Raw genomic sequence first — 24,303 nt, 5'->3', positions numbered from 1 at the left:
TTCAGCATTGTCGCAAGCTATAGAATCAAGGGCAAGATACTTAACCTCTTGTGGTCTTTTCTTTAGAGTACAGAGATAGATCGCAAATCTCTCACAACACCACATGTTCATATATCTGTATAACATGTTATAGAATTTTACTGGCAGAACCACATTTATAAACAACCTACTGTTTAAATACATTATATATTTTAATACCTTAAAAATAGTGTCTCATCTCTAGATCTTATGGGCTACTAAAAGATAAAATCCAGCAGCAGTTTCTAATACACTTCAAAAAATGTTTAGGGGAAAATGTCATCAGCACACTTTCGTGCAAACAGACCTGCTCTTAGCAACTCGAGTAACAACAAACAAAGGAGCAATAATTGTTTTCTTCTCCAGTAAGAGTTGCTAATACACAAAGTAAATGACTAGAGCCAGGGCCCAAGGGAGTGTTGGTAGCAACCTGCGGTGCAGGTTCTAACACTTTTCTTTATTAACCAGGCCAAGTGACCCAATGTTGGCTCTATCCACTCCAGATGACTCCCAAATAGCTAAGCATTGATCTAAGCAGCTTGTAACCACAGAGCCACAAACTTAAACAATTATGATCCTGAATAGGAAGAAGGTTGGGTGGAGAGAGTAAAGTCAATAATTAGAGGAAAGGAAGGGTTAACACATGACAAAATTAGTAGAGTGGCTATCAAGGGTGAAACAGAATCCAGAGGAGTGTGACCGAAATTGTACAAGAGTACTTTTCTGGGACTTTATCCATGCTCTCACCCCCCCAGCCCCACGCAGTCTTCTCCCCATTATGGTGGAGGCACTGGAGAAACGGGGCCAACTTAGATGGAGAGTTCTGATAATCACATCTGAATCCCTGAGGCCAATTCTGCACCAGACTTCTCACTGACACACACCGATAAATCCTTCACTTTTGGCGGGACTGACTTGTTCAGATGGGTTTCTCTAGTGATTTAAAGAGTTCTATTATGGTTACTACAGAACAACTGAAACTATGCATTTTGTCTACTCAGAATTATAAGAATTTAGATAGATTTGTTTTACGTGAAAATCGCGATCAGCTGTCACTATAAAACATAAGCATAATGTAGGCTTGTTGCCTGCTTTATTCTGAGAAAATCTAGCAATTCAAATCAGTTATTTTATACTCAAAGATTCAACATTTCGTTTTAAAATATCCATCTAAAAATTTTTTAAATACTAACCAACAAAGAATAATGTGTTGCATTGATAAAATAGATTAACTGGGACAATTAAGTCCTCAATTTGTTTTCTCCTCTCTCACCTCATTCTGTTTCTCTCCTCTTCCGAGTTCCCATTTTCCTGAATTCTTGTTCTTAGTAAGTCACTCTATAAACGTGAAGCAAATGTGCAGAATTTCCTTCTGCTCCACGATCTACATTTTCTTCCAGGTTGAGTCGTAGTCTTTTGCTTTCTGCTCCATGGTACAGCACTTCTCAGATAGACCACAGACGGACAGCACCAGCGTTATCTGGAAGCTTGGCTGAAACGCAAATTACTGGGTCCCATCTTAGACCAACTGAACCAGAACCTCTAGGGATGGGACCCAGGAATTTGTCCCAATGACTCTCAGAACACGGAAGTTTTAAAACCAGGCTGTAGGACGGCTGCACGGCTGAGGTTGTTTCTTCACTCTGCTCAGGCTTAACACAGGCAACAGAAGGCACCCTGTAAGGCTTCAGGGAGGAGGGGTGCCTTAACGCTCTTCCCACCATAGCTGAAACTAGCTTAGATTTTTCTTCAAGATACAGTTCAGAGCTGGGTCTATTTCTATCTGCTTTTCTGAAGCCTAGGGAAAAGGAGCCAGGGACCATAAAGGGAAAGGCCTATCTGAACTCTGTTCTCTCCTCTGAGATTGTTAAATTGTCTACACCAGTCAAGAGGAAAAGCCTTCATTTTATTTCTCTCCAAATTCGGGGATGTTAGTATGACTTTCTCAGGAACTGTCAAGGTTGGGGGCAAAGATGGACAACGATGGGAACCACTCCTCTCTGCGCCCCCAGCAGAGAGTACATCACAGAGCTGGGGACAGTTAGGTGACACTGAAGCACACGCGGACATGAGGCTCAAGGAGTTAAGGGCCAAGAGGGAGATCTGAGTGCCAGTGAGGAGGGGCGACACGGGGTGTCAGCACTGGTTGGTTTAAGCATCTATTAGAAAGTAAATATATTATTTGATGACAACAATTTTACAACATAAAATTTCCTAAATACAGTTATCATATAAAGTGCTCTAGCACAGATTTAATTCCACAAAGGAGGGGTTCCTTTCACATCAGCTTAATAAAAGTTTATTTTAACAATGCTAGGGAGGTAAAGCCCCAAACTTTACAATTCCTCACATTTCTCTCAAAAGATTTAAAAAAAACCTTAGTATTAGATATCAAATCATGCTTAAAAATTGTGTAGGCTATTTTAAAAATCTGAATTATTTAAAATTATGACAATGATAAAATGCCAACCAATTGAGGTCCCAAACTAAAAACATTCAAAACAAGAAAGAATCATCATTTGGACTCTGTTATGTTTTCAGAGTGGTAAAGGGTGACCAACTCCTGTTGCCACAACGCTAAGTGCCGGAAGTAAACAATGCATTTATAATCTGAAAGCAAATTTATCTTGCACATCTTGATACTGACGTATAAAGCCATGTTTCGCCAACTTTTTTATTAACATAACAAATAATTTCTTCCACAATAGCAACTGCAATAAAACTCCAATAACATTAGCCAACTTGCTGTCATGTTCTATGGTCTTCTAAGTAATACAGCACACAGACATTTATAAACTACAGAGCCACATCAATTTGTAAGCAACGAATAAATTTTGAAATGTTAGGAATATAGTAAAACTACATTCTAAATAGTTTTGTTTTAACTTTCCCTTTTTCCTTAAATTTTCTTTTTTATATTCATGCTTCCCACTAATTTTTTCACTAGACTCAATTAAATCCTAGATTTAAATATGGCCAAAGAGAAATCAACAATATTGGGATGAGTGTCAACAAAACAGCTTTTATCAGAGTCTAAGCCACTTAAAGTTATTCTCCAAAAGAAAACTTATTCACCCCAGGCATACATGGAAAAAGCTAGCCTCGAGTTTCAGGTTCACCATGGCTGACCTGTCAGATATCAGGGAACGTCCAAGGCTCAAGGCTGGAAGGGCTAAATGCCAAAGGCTGTCACCAGTGGAACGTCCCTCAGCTGAAGAAAACACCTGACACACTGGGCAATGTGTCCAACCTGCAGAAGACAGGAGTCTGCACTGGCACCAATCGAGTTAACAAGGTTGAAGCCCTAGTCACAGGTAACAAAGTGTTACCACGCTTGAATAATAACCTCTAAGGAACTTCCAGCTTACACTGCACGGACTCTCGCCACTGCACGAACTCAGGGAACAGCTGCGCAGTCTTTAGGAGAAGGACAAGCCGGTGAATCAATTCTCTGCAGTGACTGATTAGACTGACTTCCTGTCAGCTGGAGACTATAGTATGTTCACAATCATGATCATTACGACATGCAGTCAACACATACACGGTGACACAGCAAGTACACAGTGGTGGACCCAGTGCTGAATTATCTCCTAACTGTCCCTCAAATCCCTGTACTGCCAGTAAAAAATCTACACCGACCACTTCTAGTCCTATATGGAAGCTGAAGTATGACTGTTGCTATATGACTGATTTTCTACATTGTGGTCCTATTTCTGCTAAAGTACTCTTATAGTCTTTATCAACTGAAATTGTTTTTTTTTAAACTATCTTTACAGAACTCTGAAAGATAGTAAATTCACTGAATAAAAATTTTTTCAATTTTCTTCCTCAAATATAATAAAATTGATATATGTTAGACAAGTTATCTCCATTCTCCTAATATTAATGTTGTAATGAGGTTCCACTGAACTTCCCTTAGTGAGGCAAGTTTCAATTATCCTAAAAATGGTAAATGATCTATTATTTGTATGTGAATCTAAAGTGCGTCCCTTATCAAATTATTTATCTGCAGGTCAAAAACAAAAATTTAGGCAGACTGTTAAATATAATGTTAACAGGTACGCTGGGCAAATAACTCAAACTTTTTATTTAACTTCCATCTGCTTAGTTTTTTATTGAGTTAAGTATAAAGGCCAAGTTAATCAACTCATTAGACTGGTCAAGGCAAGACACTTGAACTACATAAGGATTTAAAAAGCGGTTGGTCTTTTAGTAATTCTCTAGTAATCACACACGCACACACACACATACACACAAACTGGTAGAGTACTCTGGATATAAGATTTCCCCCCATAATCTTGTATAATGCACTGTTCACAATCTGCAGTATTTTGAAAACTATATAAATTTGACATGACCAAATTAAAGATGTCTGATAAACTCTTATAAAGTATTTTGGGAACTTCAGGTGTAATCCCCAGATGATTGATTTTAAACTATAAAAAGGGAAAATTCATATAAAATCACAACAGATTTAACAGACATCTTTGAAAAGAAATCAAATTGTAACTCAATTTTCTACTTTTTAAACTATGACTAAGAAAAAAGGTAGAAGTCGCAATGTCTACATTTTTTAAAAACTATTAACTGAGTGGATTTGGGGAAGACAAAGAAAAGCTATACAGTATTATTGCACTCCACGAATGTGCAGAATTCCAAAATGTGCCAGCACTGAAAAACTGTCTTGCATTGAGGTTTTCCAAGAGGTACAACGAGCCTGCCAAGAAAGCATCGGGTCTGTACTAACAGCTTGCTGTCTTCAGTACAGGCCTTCATACTGTCAGCCACGCTGCTCTTGCAAAAGTCCCTTAATGTCTGAAAGAGACACAGAAAAAAGAAAGTTTTATTTCAAAATCTACTCTTGTAAAATCAACTCATCGATCAGAACATCTCTGCTAAGCAGAAGTTAACTAACGCTCACTTCTCCAGGTTCACACATTTGCTTATAAATTTTCCATCTTGAGCTGTTAAAAAGACTTTGCACACTCTTAGGAACTAGTTACTTGATGGCAAGGAGAAGCTACGTATATAAACATCCTAGCACAATATACCAATTCTGGCCATTAAGAGTTCACAGCCAAAAAGTGATGTTACAGGCCCAGTTACTAAGCCTTGAAGATAAAATTATTAGCACAATCTCACTTCATTTTGGCAGGTCCAAACTCTCTTGATCAATTATAAATTTTAATGAACAAAACATCCATCTGTTAAATCTCAAGTTGGAAACTCAAGTGATAACATGTAATATCTAGAATCTTGCTGATTCGTGATGAGAACTGGTACCGATATGTAGTTACTATATTTTTAAACTACTTACAAAAGGGTTTTCAGTGCTGATAGGTGGGGCTATGATCCATGATGTGGGATTGGATCCATATGCACATTCAGCTTCATTTCATTGTCCAGAATTTGAACAAGCTGTTGCATGGATGGAAGGTGACCAGATTCCAGCTTAGACCACACCGGTACATCTATAAAAATAAGCGGTAGCACCCCCCCAAAATTAAAGATGATTCTGTAAGATACTCATCCTACAAATATTTATTGTCTATGTACACAGCTGGGGACATAAAAGTGAGCCAAAGAATTAAGGTTCTTCCTTTTATGGAGTTTACATTATAGAAGGGGAAATACAAAAAGCACTACATAAATAGCTACAAAAGCACAATTGTGTACTAAGAATTAAAACTACAAGATGCTGACATATGAGAGAGAAGAAAGGAGCCTTTGCACTTATTATTAAAAATGAGCGGTATTCTTAAAACTGAGAGGAGGTATTATCAGAAGTGAGAGAGGGCTGAAATACAGAGGAGAGTGGGTACAAGAGAGGCCGGAGAGGTGAGCAGGGACGAGAGGAGGGGTCAACAAACTGCAAAGGGCCTGAGAGCAAGCATTTTCAGCTCAGCAAGATACAGTCTGCCACAGCTACTCAACACTCACTGTAGCCTGAAAACAGCAGCAGGCGATACGTGAATGAATGGGCATGGGGTGTTCCAATAAAGCTTTATTTACAAAACAGGCAGCAGGGGATACGGTCCACAGGGCCATGATCTGATTCCCCAGGCTACATCATGCAGGCCTTTTGGCCAGGTTAAGTAGTCTGGTCACTATCTAGAGAACAAAGTAAAGTGACTCAATGAATCTGAGGCACTGTAGCAACACGATGAAATGCACATTAAAAAAAATCACTGTACTGTTTGGAGCAGGTGTCAAACAAATTTCTCTGTAAGAAACCAGATAGTAAATACTTTAGGCTTTATGGAGTAAGAGGTAAAATCAAGGATATTGTATAGGTACTTATAACTAGAGAGAAAATTTCCACAAATTTTTCGTTGATGAAACTGAAAACTTTAGGTATGAACACAGATATGTGAATTTCACATGACTTCCACATGTCACAAAAAAATCACTGTTAGCTCATGGGACTTACTTCTCAACCTCTGGTTTAGAGAATGTATTAGAGGTTGGTAACAAGATAATTGTGGCTTGGACTAGGGTGGTGGCAATGAAGATAAATATAAGTAGATTTTTTTTTTTTTTTGAGGAAGATTAGCCCTGAGCTAACATCTGCTACCAATCCTCCTCTTTTTGCTGAGGGAGACTGGCCCTGAGCTAACATCTGTGCCCATCTTCCTCTACTTTGTATGTGGGACGCCTACCACAGCATGGCTTGCTAAGCAGTGCCATGTCTGCACCTAGGATCTGAACCAGTGAACCCCGGGCCGCCGAAGCGGAACATGCGCACTTAACCACTGTGCCACCAGGCTGGCCCCTATAAGTAGATTTTTAAGAAATATAGAAGGTGGGGCTGGCCCCGTGGCCGAGTGGTTGCGTTCGCGCGCTCTGCTGCAGGCGGTCCAGTATTTCGTTGGTTCGAATCCCGGGCACGGACATGGCACTGCTCATCAAACCACGCTGAGGCAGCATCCCACATGCCACAACTAGAAGGACCCACAACGAAGAATATACAACTATGTACGGGGGGCTTTGGGGAGAAAAAGGAAAAAATAAAATCTTAAAAAAAAAAAAGAAATATAGAAGGTACAATCGAGAAGGCTTGGTAACCCATTATATATGGAGATTAAGGGAGAAAGTGATGTTATCCTAGGTTTCTGACATGGGCAACTGTGTAGAATGATACTTGTGCCATTAAATAAACGAGAAATGCCAGAGAAAGAGCAAATTGGAATATACAAGAATTGCAGGAAGCTGAGGGAATCAACAGTTTGGGAGTGGGTAATGCTTAAGATTCCTGGGTAGAGCCCGAGAAGAGAGGTCTAGAGCTCTCGAGAGCTCTGTACTCAGAGGTCATCACACAAGCGTTATTCTAAAGCCACAGGAGTAGGTGAGGACCATATAAAGAGATAATTTAGCATATTATGAAACATAGAAAAGCCTGACGTTCATTATAAGTCTTTTAAAATTTATCGCAGAACGCAAACTATGCAGAACCCACCATTCAAGGTTATCTCAAATGCGCCTGTTGACATGCACTGGTTCTCAATCATGTTGCTCAGGAAGAAGACCATCATGCACGCATAGACCTACGAGAAAGTACAAGTAAGGACAACAGGCAAAGTCACTGTGAAATCAAAACAACATGACATCTTAAGACAGTAATCTTTAAGTATGTAGTCTCATTTATTTGGTAATTGCTTAATCTACTTGAAAAGTTTCTATACAAATTATTACGGCTATTCCCTACGTTCAGATAATGTACCAGAACAAGAAAAATGCAACATTAATTCACAGCTCTATACACACTAAAGAACTTATATATGATATCCACAACATAGAGATAGAATTTCTAGAGATCTCATAATAGCCTTAGTAAGTTAAACAAAAGAATATCAGAATAAGAAGGGTATATTTCACTGTTTTTATAACATAATGTACAAATTCACAAGAGACTAGTCATACAATAATCAGCAACTCCAGGTATTCACTCCAACCTGTCCATGTTCCAAACAAATCATTTTAAGTCAAACTAAGAAAAAAAAGTAGGTTCAAAAGCACTGGCATATTAAACTACAGTCATTCACATTTTGAAGGTAAACCTATACCCTCCCAAGAGACTACAAGCTCCTTGCTGGACAGAAAGGTTTTAATTTAACAAAATCACCTGACTAAAAGTAGGGTGTAGTGAGGATATTAATTCACAGCAAGCTGTTTCACACAAATCAGTCAAAATGCCCATAGCAGATGAGAAAGAGCTCCGCACCCCTTTCCCCTGCCCCAGTCCCACTTGAGCTGGGAGGGCTCTGATTTCGTAGCGGTTACCCTAGCATTTGGGAATATACGTCTACTTTCATGGGCACAATGCACAAGGAAGTGTCATAAAAGCGACAGCTTTCAGGCATGTCAACAACAGTTCTATGTCTATGGAAGTAATATGCACTAAAGATAATTTGGAATTACCAGAATTAATGAATATAGATAGCCCAAAACATTATCAATAAGTTCTTAAATTCCAATTCTTAATCCTATGCAATCGGTATTTTGTTAGTGACAGGGTACAGACACACGGCACTGAGTGAGCACCTGAGGGTGTTTACGTTAAAAAGCCTCGCCTGCTACTGGAGGTCAGTGGTTCCCTAAGAAAAAGAACTACAGCTGCGTGGGAGCCAGCTGACAGCTCTCTCGGCCCAGCACCCAAGGACAAGACCACACAGGACTCCGAGAGGACGCTTCTCAGAAGGCAACCCAAGCAATCTCATCTCATTTTACCTCTCAAGAGAGAAATAAAAATTAGTCCTATTTCTCACAGTAGAAAGGTGGACCCTCCAGAAAAGATGATTTTAAGTAAAACAGAGGAAAGAGAGATCTAGAATGTTTGCTGCAGCAAGATCCTATAAAAGAAGAGACAGCACAAGATCCTCACGTATATTTAAATTGATTGTTTCAGTTATTCGCTAAACAGATTCCCCATGAGCAGAAAAGTCAAAGGACAAATAATAAAAACAGAGTTTGGATAAGAACAAACCAGTGGAAATCCCATTTTTAATGTGACTAAACCCATTAATACTCACCTCAGTTGGTAGAAAACCCCTATATTATGTATTGCTGGATACGGTTTGGCCTAAGTTGTATAATCAAAGTCAGATATTAAATTATTTCATGCCCAGGTTCTACCACACACCTCCCTATCCTTCAAATAACCAAAAGGTAAGATTTAATCATTCTTAATACACAAATATGGAAACTAAGTCCAAGGCAGGTCAAGTGCCTTCCCAGTGATAAAAAGTGGTTGCAGTTGAAACAATACACGTAAACAGGTGAATTGGCAACAAGTACTTAAAAAAAAATCCACTGAAACATTTTCATTGACAAACTAAAAACTTCCAGCTGGCAAAGCTATTACGTTACATACCTTATTTTCCTGGCCCCACTGCCAGATGCTAGGAGCTTGCATGCCAAAGAAAGCAAAAGGGTCCTTGCCAACAATTATTAAGCCTATTAACACTAGTTTGAAGACTGACAGGAAAGATGCTATGTGTCTATCAAAAGAAAAGAAACAAATTCATCAGAAGCCACAATTTCTCATCTACTTCAAAATTTCCTAACTCAAGTGTATGTGTATGGACACTTTCTAGACCAAATCCAAACATTACTAACTATAACTAGCGTCTGAAAAAGACGGTAACTAAAGTTTATTGTGTGGTTTTAAAACAAAAACGCTTAATATCTTCTAAATCAATCAAAGATTAACTTATAAAATTATATAGCAATGGCCTTTAAAAATATTATTATTTGGGGGGGGGGCCGACCCAGTGGTATAGTGGTTGGGTTCACTCGTTCGGATCCCGGGCATAGACCTGCACACTGCTCGTCAGGCCATACTGTGGCAGTGTCCCATATACAAAATAGAGAAAGACTGGCAAAGATGTTAGCTCAAGGCCAATCTTCCTCACCAAAAGAAAAACAAAAAAATAAAATAAAAAAACTATTATTTTAACAGTACATAATTTTATACCATTGACTTTCTAGAACATTTGGGAGTTCTTGGTCTATTTCCACAATAAAAATTACATAAGAAAACACATCTTTAGAAGGATTGCCGTCTCTGAAATGATCCTCCTCTTTTCCTTCTTACAGAAAAATTCTGTATTTGGATCAAATAAACTTGCTATTTATAAAACAGTGTTCTCTGAATATTATAATCAACTAAAGAAATCATAATAATCAAGGAAAGTTAACTGAACTAATTCACAAAATTTATTCAAAAAAGTAAAAAAAATTCACTTAAAAATTCCTTTTTAAGTTAGTGAAATTTACTTACCTATATATGGGCTGAGGGAGGTAATTCTCTCCTTCAATGCGGATGTCCGGGTACCGCTGGCTAATAACCCGCATGTACTCCTCAAACACCCGCCTGTACCCTCAGGAAACACTGCAGAAAAATAAACGTGCTTACGGTAAGTCGTTTAGAACATGGCTAGACTTACGTTGCAGTTACACAAAGCCTAAAATACATTACCAAGATTCAAAGTGTTTCTCAAGAACAGTCACAAATTAAAAATGATTCATGCTGGATGACAGGGACATGGACGTTTTTCACAAATTCCACATAGTTAAGTTACTCCTGCCCAAGGAAATCCTTCCATGAGAACATTCAACTCTAGACTTGGGTTATTGCTGGACAGCAGGAAATACCCATTCATTTATGGCAGCACATTTTGAGCTCTCAAATCAAAATGCCTTTCTTTTTGAGTATCAATCACTGTATAGACACTGAAATGAAAATAACTCTTATTCATCTGTAATAGGGACTTTCAAAAGTGGGGCACAGGAAGTATAAAACCACCAGACATGGAACTGCTTGCTATCCCCACGCAGCCCTTAAGCTGGCCGAGCTGCCTCTCAATCACGACCAAAGAAACGTCACTCGCTCTTAGATTCACTCTGACTCCATAATTTGATTCTACTTTGCAAAGAAAAACCAAGACTGGGAAGATAATTTTTAGTAATATGACAGCAATCCGTATCATTACTCCAGAAATTCAGTTGACAGTCTCCAATCATCTCCACTAAAATCTCTGAACAACTAAACAGCGTGTGATAATACGCTGCCCAAGCAACAAAAGGGAAATATGCCACCAGAGCGCATTTATAGGGGAAAAAAGATGCACTGAAAACTTTAAGACATTGATGAAAGAAACTGAAGAAGACACAAATAAATGAAACAATATATCATGTTCATAGATCGGAAGAATTTATGTTGTTAACATGTTTATAATACCCAAAGCAACCTAAAGATTCAAGGCAAGCCCTACCAAAATTTCAATGGCATTTTTCACAGAAATAGAACAAACAACAGTGAAATTTGTATGGAGCCACAAAAGACCCGGAATAGGCAAAGCAATCTTGAGAAAGAACAAAGGTGGAGGCACCACACTTTCTCATTTCAAACTCTATTAATAAGCTATAGTAATCAAAACAGTATGGTACTGGCATAAAAACAGATACATAGATCAATGGGACCAAATGGAGAGCCCAGGAAAAAACCCACACATATATGGTCAAGTAATTGACAATGAAGGAGACAAGAATACACAATGGGTAAAGGACAGTCTTTTCAACAAATGGTGTTGGGAAAACTGGATAGCCACAGGCAAAAGAATGAAACTAGCCCACTATCTTACACCATACACAAATACCAACTCAAAATGGGTTAGAGGGCTGAGACTAAGCCAGAGACTTTGTGATTGGGGATCCAGACCCTTTCCACTAGACCTCAACCCAACAGTTAAATGATGCAAGCGCCATCCTCCCTGTGTCCAGGAAGCAAGTTCCCTTTGCCAGCAATGCCACAATCCAGTACCCACATAGCTGGCCTCCTGCTGGCAGAGATCTCTGAGGTTCTTCCAGGAAGACAGCATAGACTTTCCTTCTGGGAGAACCAAGACTGCGGGCCCCAACAAATCCCTCATATTTGCTCTGGGAGTTTCAATCCCTCGCCAAGGGAAGCGCTGAGAGGCCTAGCTGGAGAGGTGCGTCTGTGCGCGGCAACACTCTGGATCAGACGCCTCCTGGTACCTGCTTCTCTGGCTACTATGCTCAGAAGCCTAACTCCATCCTCAGTTCTAGTCCCAACTCTTCAGCTGAGTCTCAGATCTCTGCATCAAACTCCAAACAGAGTCAGCCTACAATCTTGAAATCCAAAAAGGACACTGAAACTGTACCTTTCTTTAAGTTTCCAGTTACAAAACAAATAAGGCATGGGGATGTAAGATACAGCATGGTGACTATGGCTAATAGCACTGTATTTCATATTTGAAAGAAGCCAGGAGAATGGACCTTGAAAGTTCTCATCACAAGAAAAAAGATTTGTAACTATGTATGGTGACGGATCTTAACTAGATTGAGTGTGGTGATCATTTTGCAAAATATACAAATATTGAATCATTACGTTGTACAACTGAAACTAATATAATGCTTGTCAATTATATTTCAATAAAAATTTTTAAAAAGGTACCTTTCTTATTTCTGAAAAATAAGCGGTTTATAAGACTGACACAACATACTTTTAGACACATTTATAAATACATAAGTAAACTTTCCTCCCTATATTTGCCTCTAGTCTTGTGAAGAAAAAACAACTAAGTTTTTCCTATATAATCATTTTCCCCAAAACAATTTCCTGTTTTGAAACAGCAGCCACTACTGCTGACAGACGTTTTGTGAAATAAAACATACCCAGTGTTTACCGAGGTGGGCAGAATGTTAAATTAAAGGCACATGTGGTAACAAGCCAGGAATCATTCCGCCTCTCCCAGCACACTCGGCTCTTTCAACTCAGTCCATTCCTTCCAGGTCAATGAGTGAACCTACAACGTCCAGCGGACCTCCAACACAGAAATATGCGAACATGCTGAAAATATGCTGCAGCAGCTGCCTGTCCTGCTGCTCCTGGACCAAACGTCCTCAAGAAGTAAACTGAAACTCTGAAAAGAAATCTTAAATTGAAGTCCTAATCACTTTGCAAGTCTCTTTCTAATGATACAAAAATATCTTACTATATGGAGCTAACTTCTGAAATTGCTCAGTTTAAAATATTTTTCACACAATACTTTTCTAAAAGAAAGAATTTGCATACGAATTAGAAGATAGAAAGGAAATTTAGAAAATACAGAAAAATCCCTTGTCCATGCTAACCATTTCAAATCAATTCTATGCTTTTTTAAGTCCATCTTGTTTTCACTCTCCTAATTCATGGTGCCAAGCATCCCACTTTTGCCTTTTCTAGACTATATCCGCCCCCGATCGTATTTAAATGCCTCCGGATATCAACCTTGAGCCTATCACAAACCCCAGTCTCTCACATCTCCTTATTATAAGAAAACCGGGCAAAATCTCAGACATTTACTGTTATGAAATAAAAATCTGTGATTTCTATTTTTAGCATCTCTTGAACTCACTTTCCCCTTTTCTTCACAGTCACCTCCCCTCCAACTGTCCTGTCACCCACACACAGGATTGGATCCTATTTACACAATGAGATCTAACTCCTTGCCAGAACTGATGTTCCAGAAAAGCGAACCTGTGACAGGAAGGCTTGAGTTCTCTCTAAAAATGAAGAACTGGGATCTTAAGAAGTAACTATCTCCATGCAGGTGAACTTTTAACATTTCAGGAGACTGAAAACATTTAACTGTTGTGGGTAGAGGAGAGTGGTAATCTTTCAAAAGGACCGAGGCGAGAAGTCAACTTTCAGAGAAAGAAAAACGGAGTGCATTTTACTGAGAAAGCACAGATGTGAACCAGCGGAAGGGTGAAGGAAGTCTCCTCAGACTTCCCACTTTCCCTTCCAGCCGGTCTTGAGGCCCTGCTGTAGTCCTGCCTTTGGATTCTAATACCACGGCTGTAGCAATTTTTAAATGCATTTCCAAATGTGTTGTTTAAACAAATTCAGGTGGGTTTCCGCTACTTGCATTCCAAGAATTTCAACTAGTATTTCCCCCTCGCTGTACCAAGAAAATCAGGAAGATATTTTGTAAATACTATGCTTTCTGACTTTCCAAAGCACTGACCAGTCCAACAGCTCAGTGATGACTGAAAACCGCGTTTTTAGATGTAAACGTTATTTCTCCCTGCTCTGTTCAGTAGGCAAAGTAGTAACAGGCATTTGTCGGGCACTGCCCATTCTAAGAGCTGTGAGCGATGAAATCTGAACAAGGTACTCTATAAACCACACAAAAAACAAGACATTCAGGGAGTGAACAGACTAATCTGATAAATGTTTTCTTAAAAGACTGCAAACAACTTAATGTCCCAGAACTGTACACTTAAAAAATGGCTAAGGGCTGACCTGTGGCTGAGCGGCTAAGTTTGCGCGTTCCGCTTCGGCAGTCGAGGGTTTCATGGGTTTGGATCCTGGGCATGGACACGGCACAGCTCGTGAGGCCATGCTGAGGTGGCGTCCCACATAGCACGACTAGAAAGACCCACAGCTAAAAATACACAACTATGTACCGGGGGGATTTGAGGAGAAGAAGAAGAAAAAAAGATTGGCAATAGATGTTAGCTCAGGTGCCAATCTTTAAAAAAAATGGTTAAAATGGTAAATTTTATGTTATGTATATTTTACCAAAATAAAAAAGCAGCAGCCAAAAAAACCCTGCAAACAGGAAGTACTCATACACTTTGAAGATCAAAATGTGGGCTAGAACTTGCTCAGCTTTTGTAAAAGGTGTAAAAACGGCACTAAAGAGGTATCAGCTTGTCAGGTTTGGAACCGTGGTACGTGAAATCCAGCGGCCTGCTTCCAGCCCCTCACTCCGGGAGCACGACAGCGGCCACCACAGTAAAACACACACACACTCAAATGGCTTCTAAGGTTCCTGGCTTCTTTACTGAGTTTATTCCAAAGATCTGATAAACCTAAGGTTCAATTAACGATGTGTTTATTCTCTTCATTCTTTGTGTCTTATTCCTGAGGTCACTGGCTTCTGGTTTCCCTATACCTTTGGCATAACATTTCAGGACATCTTTTGCTGTAGACTATTCCATCAAGAATTTATAAGTTGCGTAAGTTCCTCAGCTCTTCCTGGGGAAAGAATTTTATCTTTTTACTCTGGAAAGCATTTTTTATTAACAGATTTATAAGGTATATAGCTACTCAATAAAGGTGGCTTGATAAAGGCATTCCAGAAATGGTGACTTACCCATAAATTTGGTGACATTCCATTGTGTAATTTCTTTGTCTCATCTTAAAATACTTCATATAAGACTTCGTGCTTTTATTCTTTTCAATATATTTTTAAAAACTGAGGTACAATCCACATGCCATAAAATTCACCCTCAGTGCATTTTTATAAACTGTTAGAGAGACTGATAAAAAATAAAACATAGTGTGTTCTATGCTAATTCCTTGGCCAAACTAGAGACGTGTCTCGGCTGTTCTGCTTATTGCTCTCCTGTCTGTCTTGTATTTTACTTGGTTGTACACTGATTTCATGTGATGTTATAATAAAATCAACAAAAAAACCAGGAATCTTAGGGAAAAAAATCACCCCACAAGGTAAGCAGTTAGGGTGTGTCGGGGTGTCAGAGCAGCAGGAAGAGGCCTCGGGGAGCAGGATGAATTCGGGAAGTCTGGCCCCCAGCAGAGGCACGGAGCTCAGGCCAGGAGGGTTACTGATGCAGAGAACGTGCAAAACCGAAGTTTCACAGGTATCACACTCTATGCTTAACAGCCACCACACTGAAGCAGAGGCCGAGCAGGGAAAAACCTACCAGAAAGGAAGAGTCTCAGGAGCTATCCATCTCTACTCCAGGTAGGAATTTAAAGGGGGGACAAGGAAGACAGGCTATCTCAGGGCCACGCGCAGTGAACTGCAGCAGACTGTGCTCACTTTCTCAACAAACACTGACGACAGGGACTGTTCTAGGCTCTAGAGACAACAAGCAGCAGGCAAAACAGACAAACGTCTATGCTCTTCTGGAGCTGGCAACATTCTAACGAAGAAGAGAGTGAGCTGGTAACAGTCAAATGGAGAGGATACAGTTCAACAATTGATAATATCTGAAGCTATTTCTCTTGTCTTGCTTGAGAAACTGGGAAGAGAAACAGAAGGAAAAATACCTGAGGGATTGTGGAAAAAAAGGTCACAAATCGAAAGAGCAGAAACAGCAAACAGAAGATTCAAAGTAAGAGCCCAGACCCAAAAATATGCTGCAAGAAGCAGAAGAAAAGGATGATCAGAGTTACGGAAGGACTGCCAAAAATCTCAAAACCAAAAAGCAAAATTAAAAATATATTTTGAGGCATTAAAGAAGAAAATTGATGAGTGGAAAACTGAATCAGTGATAGAATATGAATAATAAACAAAAATTACGGAAGATGTCAATAGTACATGAATAGACAGATTTTAGAGATACATCAGTTTCTTCCCCATAGAAAATATCCTCTGAGAGCCCACAGAACATTTACAACAACCGACCCCCTACGTTAGCTCACAAAGAAAGCCCAGTAAGAACGGCAAATGTCACATTCTTTGATTACACTGCAATAAACTAGAAAATTTCAAAAACTCAACCTACTTTAAGACCTTTCAGCAGGAGTATTAACTAACTACAGTCAGGCATCGCTTAACAATGGGGACGTGTTCTGAGAAAAGTGTCATTAGGGACGTCATTGCTGTGTGAACATCACAGAGCTCATTTACACAACCCCAGATGGTAAGAGCCTACTACAAACCTTGGCTACGCGGTACTAATCTTACGGTAGCACCGTTGCATATGTGGTCCGTCACTGACCCAGACGTCATTATGTAGCACATGACTGTATGTCAAAATTTAAAATGGGATACCCTTTGACAGAACCATAACATTTTATTTCTATGGATTTAGTTTATGGAAATAATTGGACACGTACTCAAGATATTTGAGGATATTCATCTAAGTAATTTTGTGAAAAAATTAGGACCAACCTAAATGTTAAATAAACAAAAAGTTCACTGGTTAAATAAATTAAAGAATATCATCTTATGGAATTCTATGCCTGCTGATGCAGAACTATATTTACTGACATGAAAAGATAAGTGATGGAGGGGAAGCAAATTTCAAAAAAAGCATACAACTCTGAACTCACTGATACAAAGTTACATAATACAGTGTGTGTCTGTGCAGAGTTGGCCTGAAGGAGGTTCTTCAAAATGTTCATAGAGGGTTACAAGGATTTTTTACTTTCTTCTGCATGCATTTTTATTATTTTCACAATTAACGTATTATTTTCATAGCTAGAAAGCTATCGTCATTTTTTTAAGTTGAAAGAGTAAAGCTTTTGAGGGTTTATTTACCAATGTTCTCATCACTAAAGACGTTACAAATAATAAATTATAATAATGAGCACTTGACAGACGGCAGCAGGTGACACTGTGCTGGGGGTTTTTAACTGATTATGTGACTCCAGCCTTGCTGTTTCCTGTCCCCTCCGGTCCTCCATGCTGCGTCAGGATTCACTTGCATACGTCCTTCCCTTAGCCTGTAAGCTCTTTCTAGAGTAAGTCCTGGTCAAGTTCCCCATAGCCTTCAAGATTTCAATTCCTCGGCAAATTAAATCTACAATGAGTATCACCTCACGCCTGTTAGAGTGGCCATGAAAAAGACAAGAGATAAGGAATGCTGGTAGGATGTGCAGAGAAGGGAATTCCTGTGCACTGCTGGTGGGATTGTAAACTGGTGCAGCCACTGGGGAAAACAGTATGGAGGATCCTCAAAGAATTAAAAATAGACCTTCCATATGATCCAACAATTCCACTTCTGGATACTTACCCAAAGAAAATGAAAACACTAACTCAGAGATATCTGCACCCCACGTTCAACTGCAGTGTTATTTACAACAGCCAAGACATGGAGACAGCCTAGTGTCCATTAGTGGACAGATGGATAAAGAAAACGTGGTGTATATACACAGACACACACACAGGAATGCTATTCAGCCACAAAAAAAACAAGGAAATCCTTGACAGACCTTGAAGGCATTATGCTAAGTGAAATAAGTCAGAGAAAGATAAGTACCGTATGACTTCACTTACAAATGGAATCTAAAAAGAACAAAGAATAGAGCCAGCCCCAATGGCCTGGTGGTTAAAGGCGCTTAAAGTTCGGGGTGCTCAGCACTTCGCTAGCCCCAGGTTCACTTCCTGGTCCACTTCCTGGGCATGGAACCATACCTCCCATCTGTCAGTTGCCGTGCTGTCGCGGGGGCTCACATGGAAGAATTGGAACAACTTACAAGTAGGATATACAACTGTGTGCTGGGGCTTTGGGGAAAAAAGAGCAAGGCTGGCAACAGATGTCAGCTCAGGGTGAATCTTTCCCTGAAAAACAACCACAACAAACAAACAAAAACCAAAAAAGTAGCTCATAGAAAATGAGATCAGACTGGAGGTTACCAGAGGTGGGAGGCCAGGGGAGGGAAATTGGGTGAAGGAGGTCAGAAAGTACACACTTCCAGTTATCGGATAAATAAGCCCCATGGGTGCAATGTGACATGACGACTATGCCCAACACTGCTGTGTGATATACATGTACCCTACGTACATCCTCCTGTGCACTTTAAACCATCTCTAGAGTCTTATAATCCCTAACACAATGCAAATGCTACACAAATAGTTATTTACTGTTTCAGGAATAACGACAAGAAAAAGTCTGTACAGTACTGTACTGTATGTTCAGCACAGATGCAACCATCACAGGCCTTTCCATCTCGGCTGGTTGAATCCGTGGATATCGAACCTGTGGATACGCAGGGCCGACAGCAGAGGAAAGTTAGAGTAAATCCTAAGAGTTCTCATCACAAGGAGAAAATTTCTCTTCCTTTTTTCTTTCTTTTCTTTTTATTGTATCTATATAAGACAGACGTTAGCTGAAACTATTGTGGTGATTGTTTCACAATATACGTAAATCAAACCATCATGCTGTACGCCTTAAACCTATGCAGTGATGTATGTCAATCATCTCTCAATAAAACCGGCAAAAAAAAAAAGATTTCGCTTCCTCCTCTGCAAAGCCGTCCAACTCCCCCTGAATGGGTAATCTTTCCTCCCTCTGGGTTCTTAAAGCCCTCTATTATGACTTCTCTTAGAACACGGAGAATGTTTTACTCTAACACTGTTTACACAGCTGTCTCTCCCACCAGACAACTGGTTTTCAAATGTTACTGTAAAAAACAAATTCCTATCTTCCTAAAAACTGGACAGAAGGGGAAAACAAGTGGCATGAAAAAAAAGAGCATAAAAAACAAGGCCGTGATCATCAGCAGGTCTTGCTAAAACCTACCAGCAAGACTTCCTCCTCGCCAATCCCAGGCTGCACCCCAAGCAACGTGAGATGTGAACCACGATTTCCCTTTCTGGAAAGCAGGCAGGGCGACAATCAAAGAAACGGAGGGCTCCAACCACACTCAAGTGACGACCACAGGAATGAAACACACATGCATGCTTTCACTTCTTTCCTTTAAGCTCCCCAAGAGAACAAAATAGAGTAACAGAATATTAGAGGTAATTGGAATGCAACCAACATCCTCATTTTACAGATGAACAAGCTGAGAGCTAAAGAGATTAAATAATTTCCCAAAAGTCATTCAGAAGATAAGAGGCAAGATGGAATAGGAACCTGGGCCTCCAAACTGCTAGTCCTATAAATGCACCGTTTGCCAGTACCTATGTGATTCAAAATTCATGAGGTTATCTTGGTATTTCTAAATAATATATTCAATTTGATTTCCACCACTTACCTTAATGGCAAAGTGCAGGGAAACAATGTTTCAGTTTTCATAAGAGGAGGTAAAACCTTTAAAACCATTCACATTTTACTTACATCTAAAAGCTCTGAACTAAAGTACTCTGTTCATTATTAAGTAGAAACGACTATGTGCACAGTACTCATATACTGCAGTTATTTGTTGTTTAAAATGGTAAAAAAAAAAAAACCCACAAAAACAAAACGATAACTAAATTCTATGTAAACATAACAGAACTTTTAAAATCTAACAGTGGCAGTGTAGCCGCCACTCTGTTACCTAGTAACACTCTGCCCCCCCACTGTCTGCACCAACTTCTTATCACTCCTGTATTTCACTGATTCCAAGAAGTCCACTTCTCGTATTTAGCACTTAAAAATAATCAGGATTCATCTAACAATCATTAGTGCCACAATTTAAACGGCAGTATTTTTTTCCTTCTGAGTGGTATATAAAACAATGGTGTATCTTACAATCCATCGGAACTAAGGTTTCATGAAATAAAGTCAACACTTTTAGTTTCAGTTACTGTGGCTATTTTCAGGAGAGGAAAATTTCTTTGTAGGATTTTCTCCTGGCTACTATGTTTTCAGTTTTAAAAATTCAGAATCTTACCCTTCCCTCCCACCAAAAAACCCCCATAAAATGTGCCTCCTTTAATTGTTCATCATTCCAGTGACTAGCACAGCATCGTTCCAGAACTCAGGAGTCATCTCTCACACCTCTCACTCCATGCTGCCTCTCCTTCCCCCAAAATATGTAATAATCCCTCAGCAAGAACTGCTAAATTTATCTCCTAAAGAGCTCTTAACCCTGTCCCTTTACTCTGTACCCCTACCTCCCCTTTCGATCCAAGCTCTGCCGTCTCTTGCCTGGGCAACCCCAAAGCTCCCCTACACAGTTTCTGCACATCTACTCTTCGTCCCCTGAAGCTCTTTTCCACAATTATACCAGCTAGTCTTTACTCAACATGGCTGGCTAGACCCTCCAGCATCGTGCCACCTCTCTGGTCTTTGAGGTCAGTAGCGTGGCCTCCTTAAGAAATTATGTTCTCTCCTATTACGAGGCCATTGAACATGTTAGTCCCATGGCTTGAAAGCTCTCTCTAAATCAAGCTTATCCTTAAAATTTCAGTTCAGAGTTCATTTCCTCATGAAAAGCTTCCCCGATCCCCAGATGAGGTCTCTCTCATACAACGCTGCCTCGCAGCACTTGATGGTAATTTTGTGTGTGTTGTCCACGGATTAATGACTGCCTTCTGCTCTTGCCTGTAACTGTGAGAGCAGTGAATTGAATTCTCAGCACCAAGCAAAGAGCTTGCACGGAGTAGGTGCTCAATATTTGTGGAACATGCAAATATTAAGTCTACAGTAAGCAACGGGATCTCTTTAACTCACAATTTCTCAGATTTCTTCAATCCAGCATTTTACTAATCTTGACCAGCATCAACATCCAAACCAGTCTTAGGTCTTTATTTTCTTGCCTCCATACCAAGAAGGCCGAGTCGGTATAAATCTAAAGAAAGCTGTTCTTGTCGTAGTTGCTTCATTTACCTCTTAAAACTTCTTTTACAAGTTGGCTGTCCTAAAATTACAGCAGTGGATTCTCAAATTAACAAAAATTGGGAAATTTTGCTATATTCTTGTGTTTTGAAATCATAACTTTAATGTACTGTTCTTAGTAAATCATTTGTCAAATGTTCAAACAAGAATTAACTAGAGAGTTGTAACCAGTAATCTCTTTAAACTGCAACAACTGATTAAATGCTGTAGGTCTGACCACAAATAAGGGCAAAACAAAGCATGGAGACATACGATCACGCCGAACAGTACCTGCCAGAACATATTCACACACACAAATCACGAGAAAGGAAAATGCGACAAGGACACTTCATTTTAGGCTCTGATTAGAGAACTTGCTTTCTTATGTTCAGTATTTAAACGTCCAAATAAGCAGGATAAATTTTTCCCCCAAATATGAACTGAATGTCATCAAACTTATCTAATTCTGCTGCTGAATCAACTGGCATGACAAAGCAGACACTGGGTGCGTAGGGCGGGACTGCGCCAGGTCCGCAGGCTTCCCGCGGGCCCGTGCGTCTGCCAGCTCCTGGCACAAGCAGGTGGTGAATGAACATTTGTTGAAAAAATACATGAGCACAGGCCAGCAAAGCTTGTTTTAAGCTATTTGCATGCCTGATCTCTCTCCCTTCAATGCCATTCCTGTGTTATGTCGCTCTTTTCTTCTATTAGCAATTACAAAAGGTGTACAATTAACAGATGTGATATTGAGCTAAAGTTAAAGAACCAGTACTCATAATAAATACAAAATAATAAGAGACAAAAGCGAGGGAAGGTAAAAATAGCTCTCCTTTGTTAATAGTGGTAATTAATGAAAAACTGCATTTTATAGCACTCAGATTTCAAATGGAATTAAAAGAATTTTCACATATTTATCCTCAATTGTCTTAGCTTCCTCTCTTTTCCCAAACACACTTGCAAATGAATGTTCAAGAGATTCTAAAACCAGAAACTCAATATTCACCTTACTATACAGAGATTAATCTCTGGGGGAAAAGGTAACAAGCAAGCAGCTAAATATACCTGTCCTTGGTAGGGCATATTAATAAAGGTACTGCCCATCCACGGGTTAAAAAAAGAACAAAACTGAAGCACTTTTGGATGTAACGTGCTCAGGGTGACTGCAAAAGAAAACTTTTATTAGACTTTTCGGGTAAGTTTGTACATAAAGAAAAAAACCCAAAAAGTATCAAAAAGTTCAGCTGAAGTACTTAACACTTTTTTAAAAGTTTAATTTGAAGAGCTGAATGCCCTTCGTTACATCTGTTTACACATTTTGAAAACTTTGTTATGAATATCCTCGGTGGACGATACAGTTATTAAATTATTGTGACAAGTATTCCGATAAGAGCCACTGTGTGAAAAGCGCAAGTGAAACCAACATTAGGAAAATAGAAACATTAGGAAATAGAAACATCTAGGAACATCTAGGAAATAGAAACATTAGCTAACTCGGAAACTGCAGTCTTTCTTTAACTACTTAAGTCCAAAAGTATCACATTTAAACCTTAACAACATGCATAGGTTGGTAAAATATCTGTCACCTTCTAATCTTTAAAGACTAAGCAAAAAAGCTAGTTGGATACGTGGAAAGATCTAAACTTTAGTACACACGTTAATAAATGACGTTTGAAAAAGCTAATTTAAATGCATGATGGCCAACACCAATACTCCAACATTGTAAAGTGTCGGGACTCTGAAGATTTACAGATCTGACCATCCTATGCTGAAAAAACGGCATCGTGCGCGGTACAGGATTCTGGTTTCGCAGTTTCACAATTCTGGTTTCTTCTTCTAATCTGAGCCTTTCACACCCTCCCCAACCCCACTCACCTCGTTACACGCATCACCGCTCTGCTTACAAGGACAAACTCACTCACAGCACAAGATCCAAAACGGCCGGGTGTGTGTTTCGGGTTTTTTTTGTTTGTTTGTTTGTTTTTTTGCCTATTTGTCTGAACGCACAAGTAGGCGAGCGGAAAGGAGGAGGAGGTGGGGGCGGGCAGCTCCCGGGGAGCCGGAGCAGGGCACGAAGACGATCCCGCGGTCAGGGAGCGAACGTTGTCCGCAGGCAACCCGCTCCACCCCGAGGCGCTTCGGGAGCCGCAGACGGGGCGGGCGCGGCCTCTCCCCGCCTCGGCCCTCCGCCACCCGCCGGGCCGCCCCTCCGTGTTTGGCCCTCCGCGCCCCTTCCCGGGCCGCGCTCCTCGGAGCCCCGCGGCCCGGCCGCCCGGGGAGGCGCGGAGTCGGCCGGCGGCGCCGCTCGTCCGGGCCCGGGCAGCTCAGCGCGCCAGGCCGCGAAGCCGGGGCCTCGCGTAGCGAGAGGCGCCGGGCAGAGGCGCTGCGGGGCGGCCGCGGCGGCGCAGACTCACCAGATCTGGAACTTGAGCAGCGGCCCCGTGGCGTACTGCATCTTCAGTCTCTTGCCGGGCACGCCGCCCAGGCTGCCCGACGCATCGCTGCGGAGCACGGCCGACGCCGCCACCGCGAGCAGCAGCAGGAGCCTCATGGCGCCGGAGCCACCTCGGCCGCCCGCGGACGGAGACTGCAGCCGCCGCAGGCCGAGCCGCGCCGCGAGGGCGCCCCACCGCGCAGGCGCGAGCCGCCGGGGCGGGAGGGGCCGAGTGCGCCTGCGCAGCCAGCCGGAGCGCGCCCCCGGGGCGGGGGCACCTGTCCGCCGTCCCGCCACCATCTTGGCGGTGTGCTGGGGCTCGGGGATGGAGCGAGGGAGACAGGCCGCGGGGGGCTCGAGGGGGCGGTCAGAGGAGCCTGTTAGCATCGGTCCCGGCACGTCCGGGCTCTACCTACCAGTTCATTAATTCGGACATTTATCTGCCTGAGACCCTTAGGAGCACCTGTTGAGCAGCCTTGATTCAGACGTGGGGGCTAGAGGGAAAGCCCCCGTGACTTTTTTTGGGTCCCTTGCTGTGGCCTTTTTGATCTTACAGTATTGCTCTC

The 24,303-nt window shown here is 40.9% G+C and overlaps 1 protein-coding gene across 1 annotated transcript; it reads right to left on the bottom strand.

The window, feature by feature from the left end:
* Nucleotides 1-2,301: 2,301 nt before the first annotated feature.
* On the bottom strand, nucleotides 2,302-23,956 carry SELENOT (selenoprotein T). Its single transcript, XM_044755451.2, has 6 exons — nucleotides 23,718-23,956; nucleotides 10,298-10,408; nucleotides 9,389-9,515; nucleotides 7,475-7,562; nucleotides 5,336-5,489; nucleotides 2,302-4,833 (listed from the first exon to the last, which is right to left on the bottom strand). The coding sequence occupies exons 1-5, from the start codon at nucleotides 23,852-23,854 to the stop codon at nucleotides 5,365-5,367; spliced, it is 588 nt and encodes a 195-aa protein (XP_044611386.1). The 5' UTR covers nucleotides 23,855-23,956; the 3' UTR covers nucleotides 2,302-4,833; nucleotides 5,336-5,364.
* Nucleotides 23,957-24,303: the final 347 nt, after the last annotated feature.

Source organism: Equus asinus, chromosome 21 (genome assembly GCF_041296235.1).
Source record: "Equus asinus isolate D_3611 breed Donkey chromosome 21, EquAss-T2T_v2, whole genome shotgun sequence".
Classification (NCBI taxonomy): domain Eukaryota; kingdom Metazoa; phylum Chordata; class Mammalia; order Perissodactyla; family Equidae; genus Equus; species Equus asinus.
This window is presented reverse-complemented; position numbering and strand designations above follow the sequence as displayed.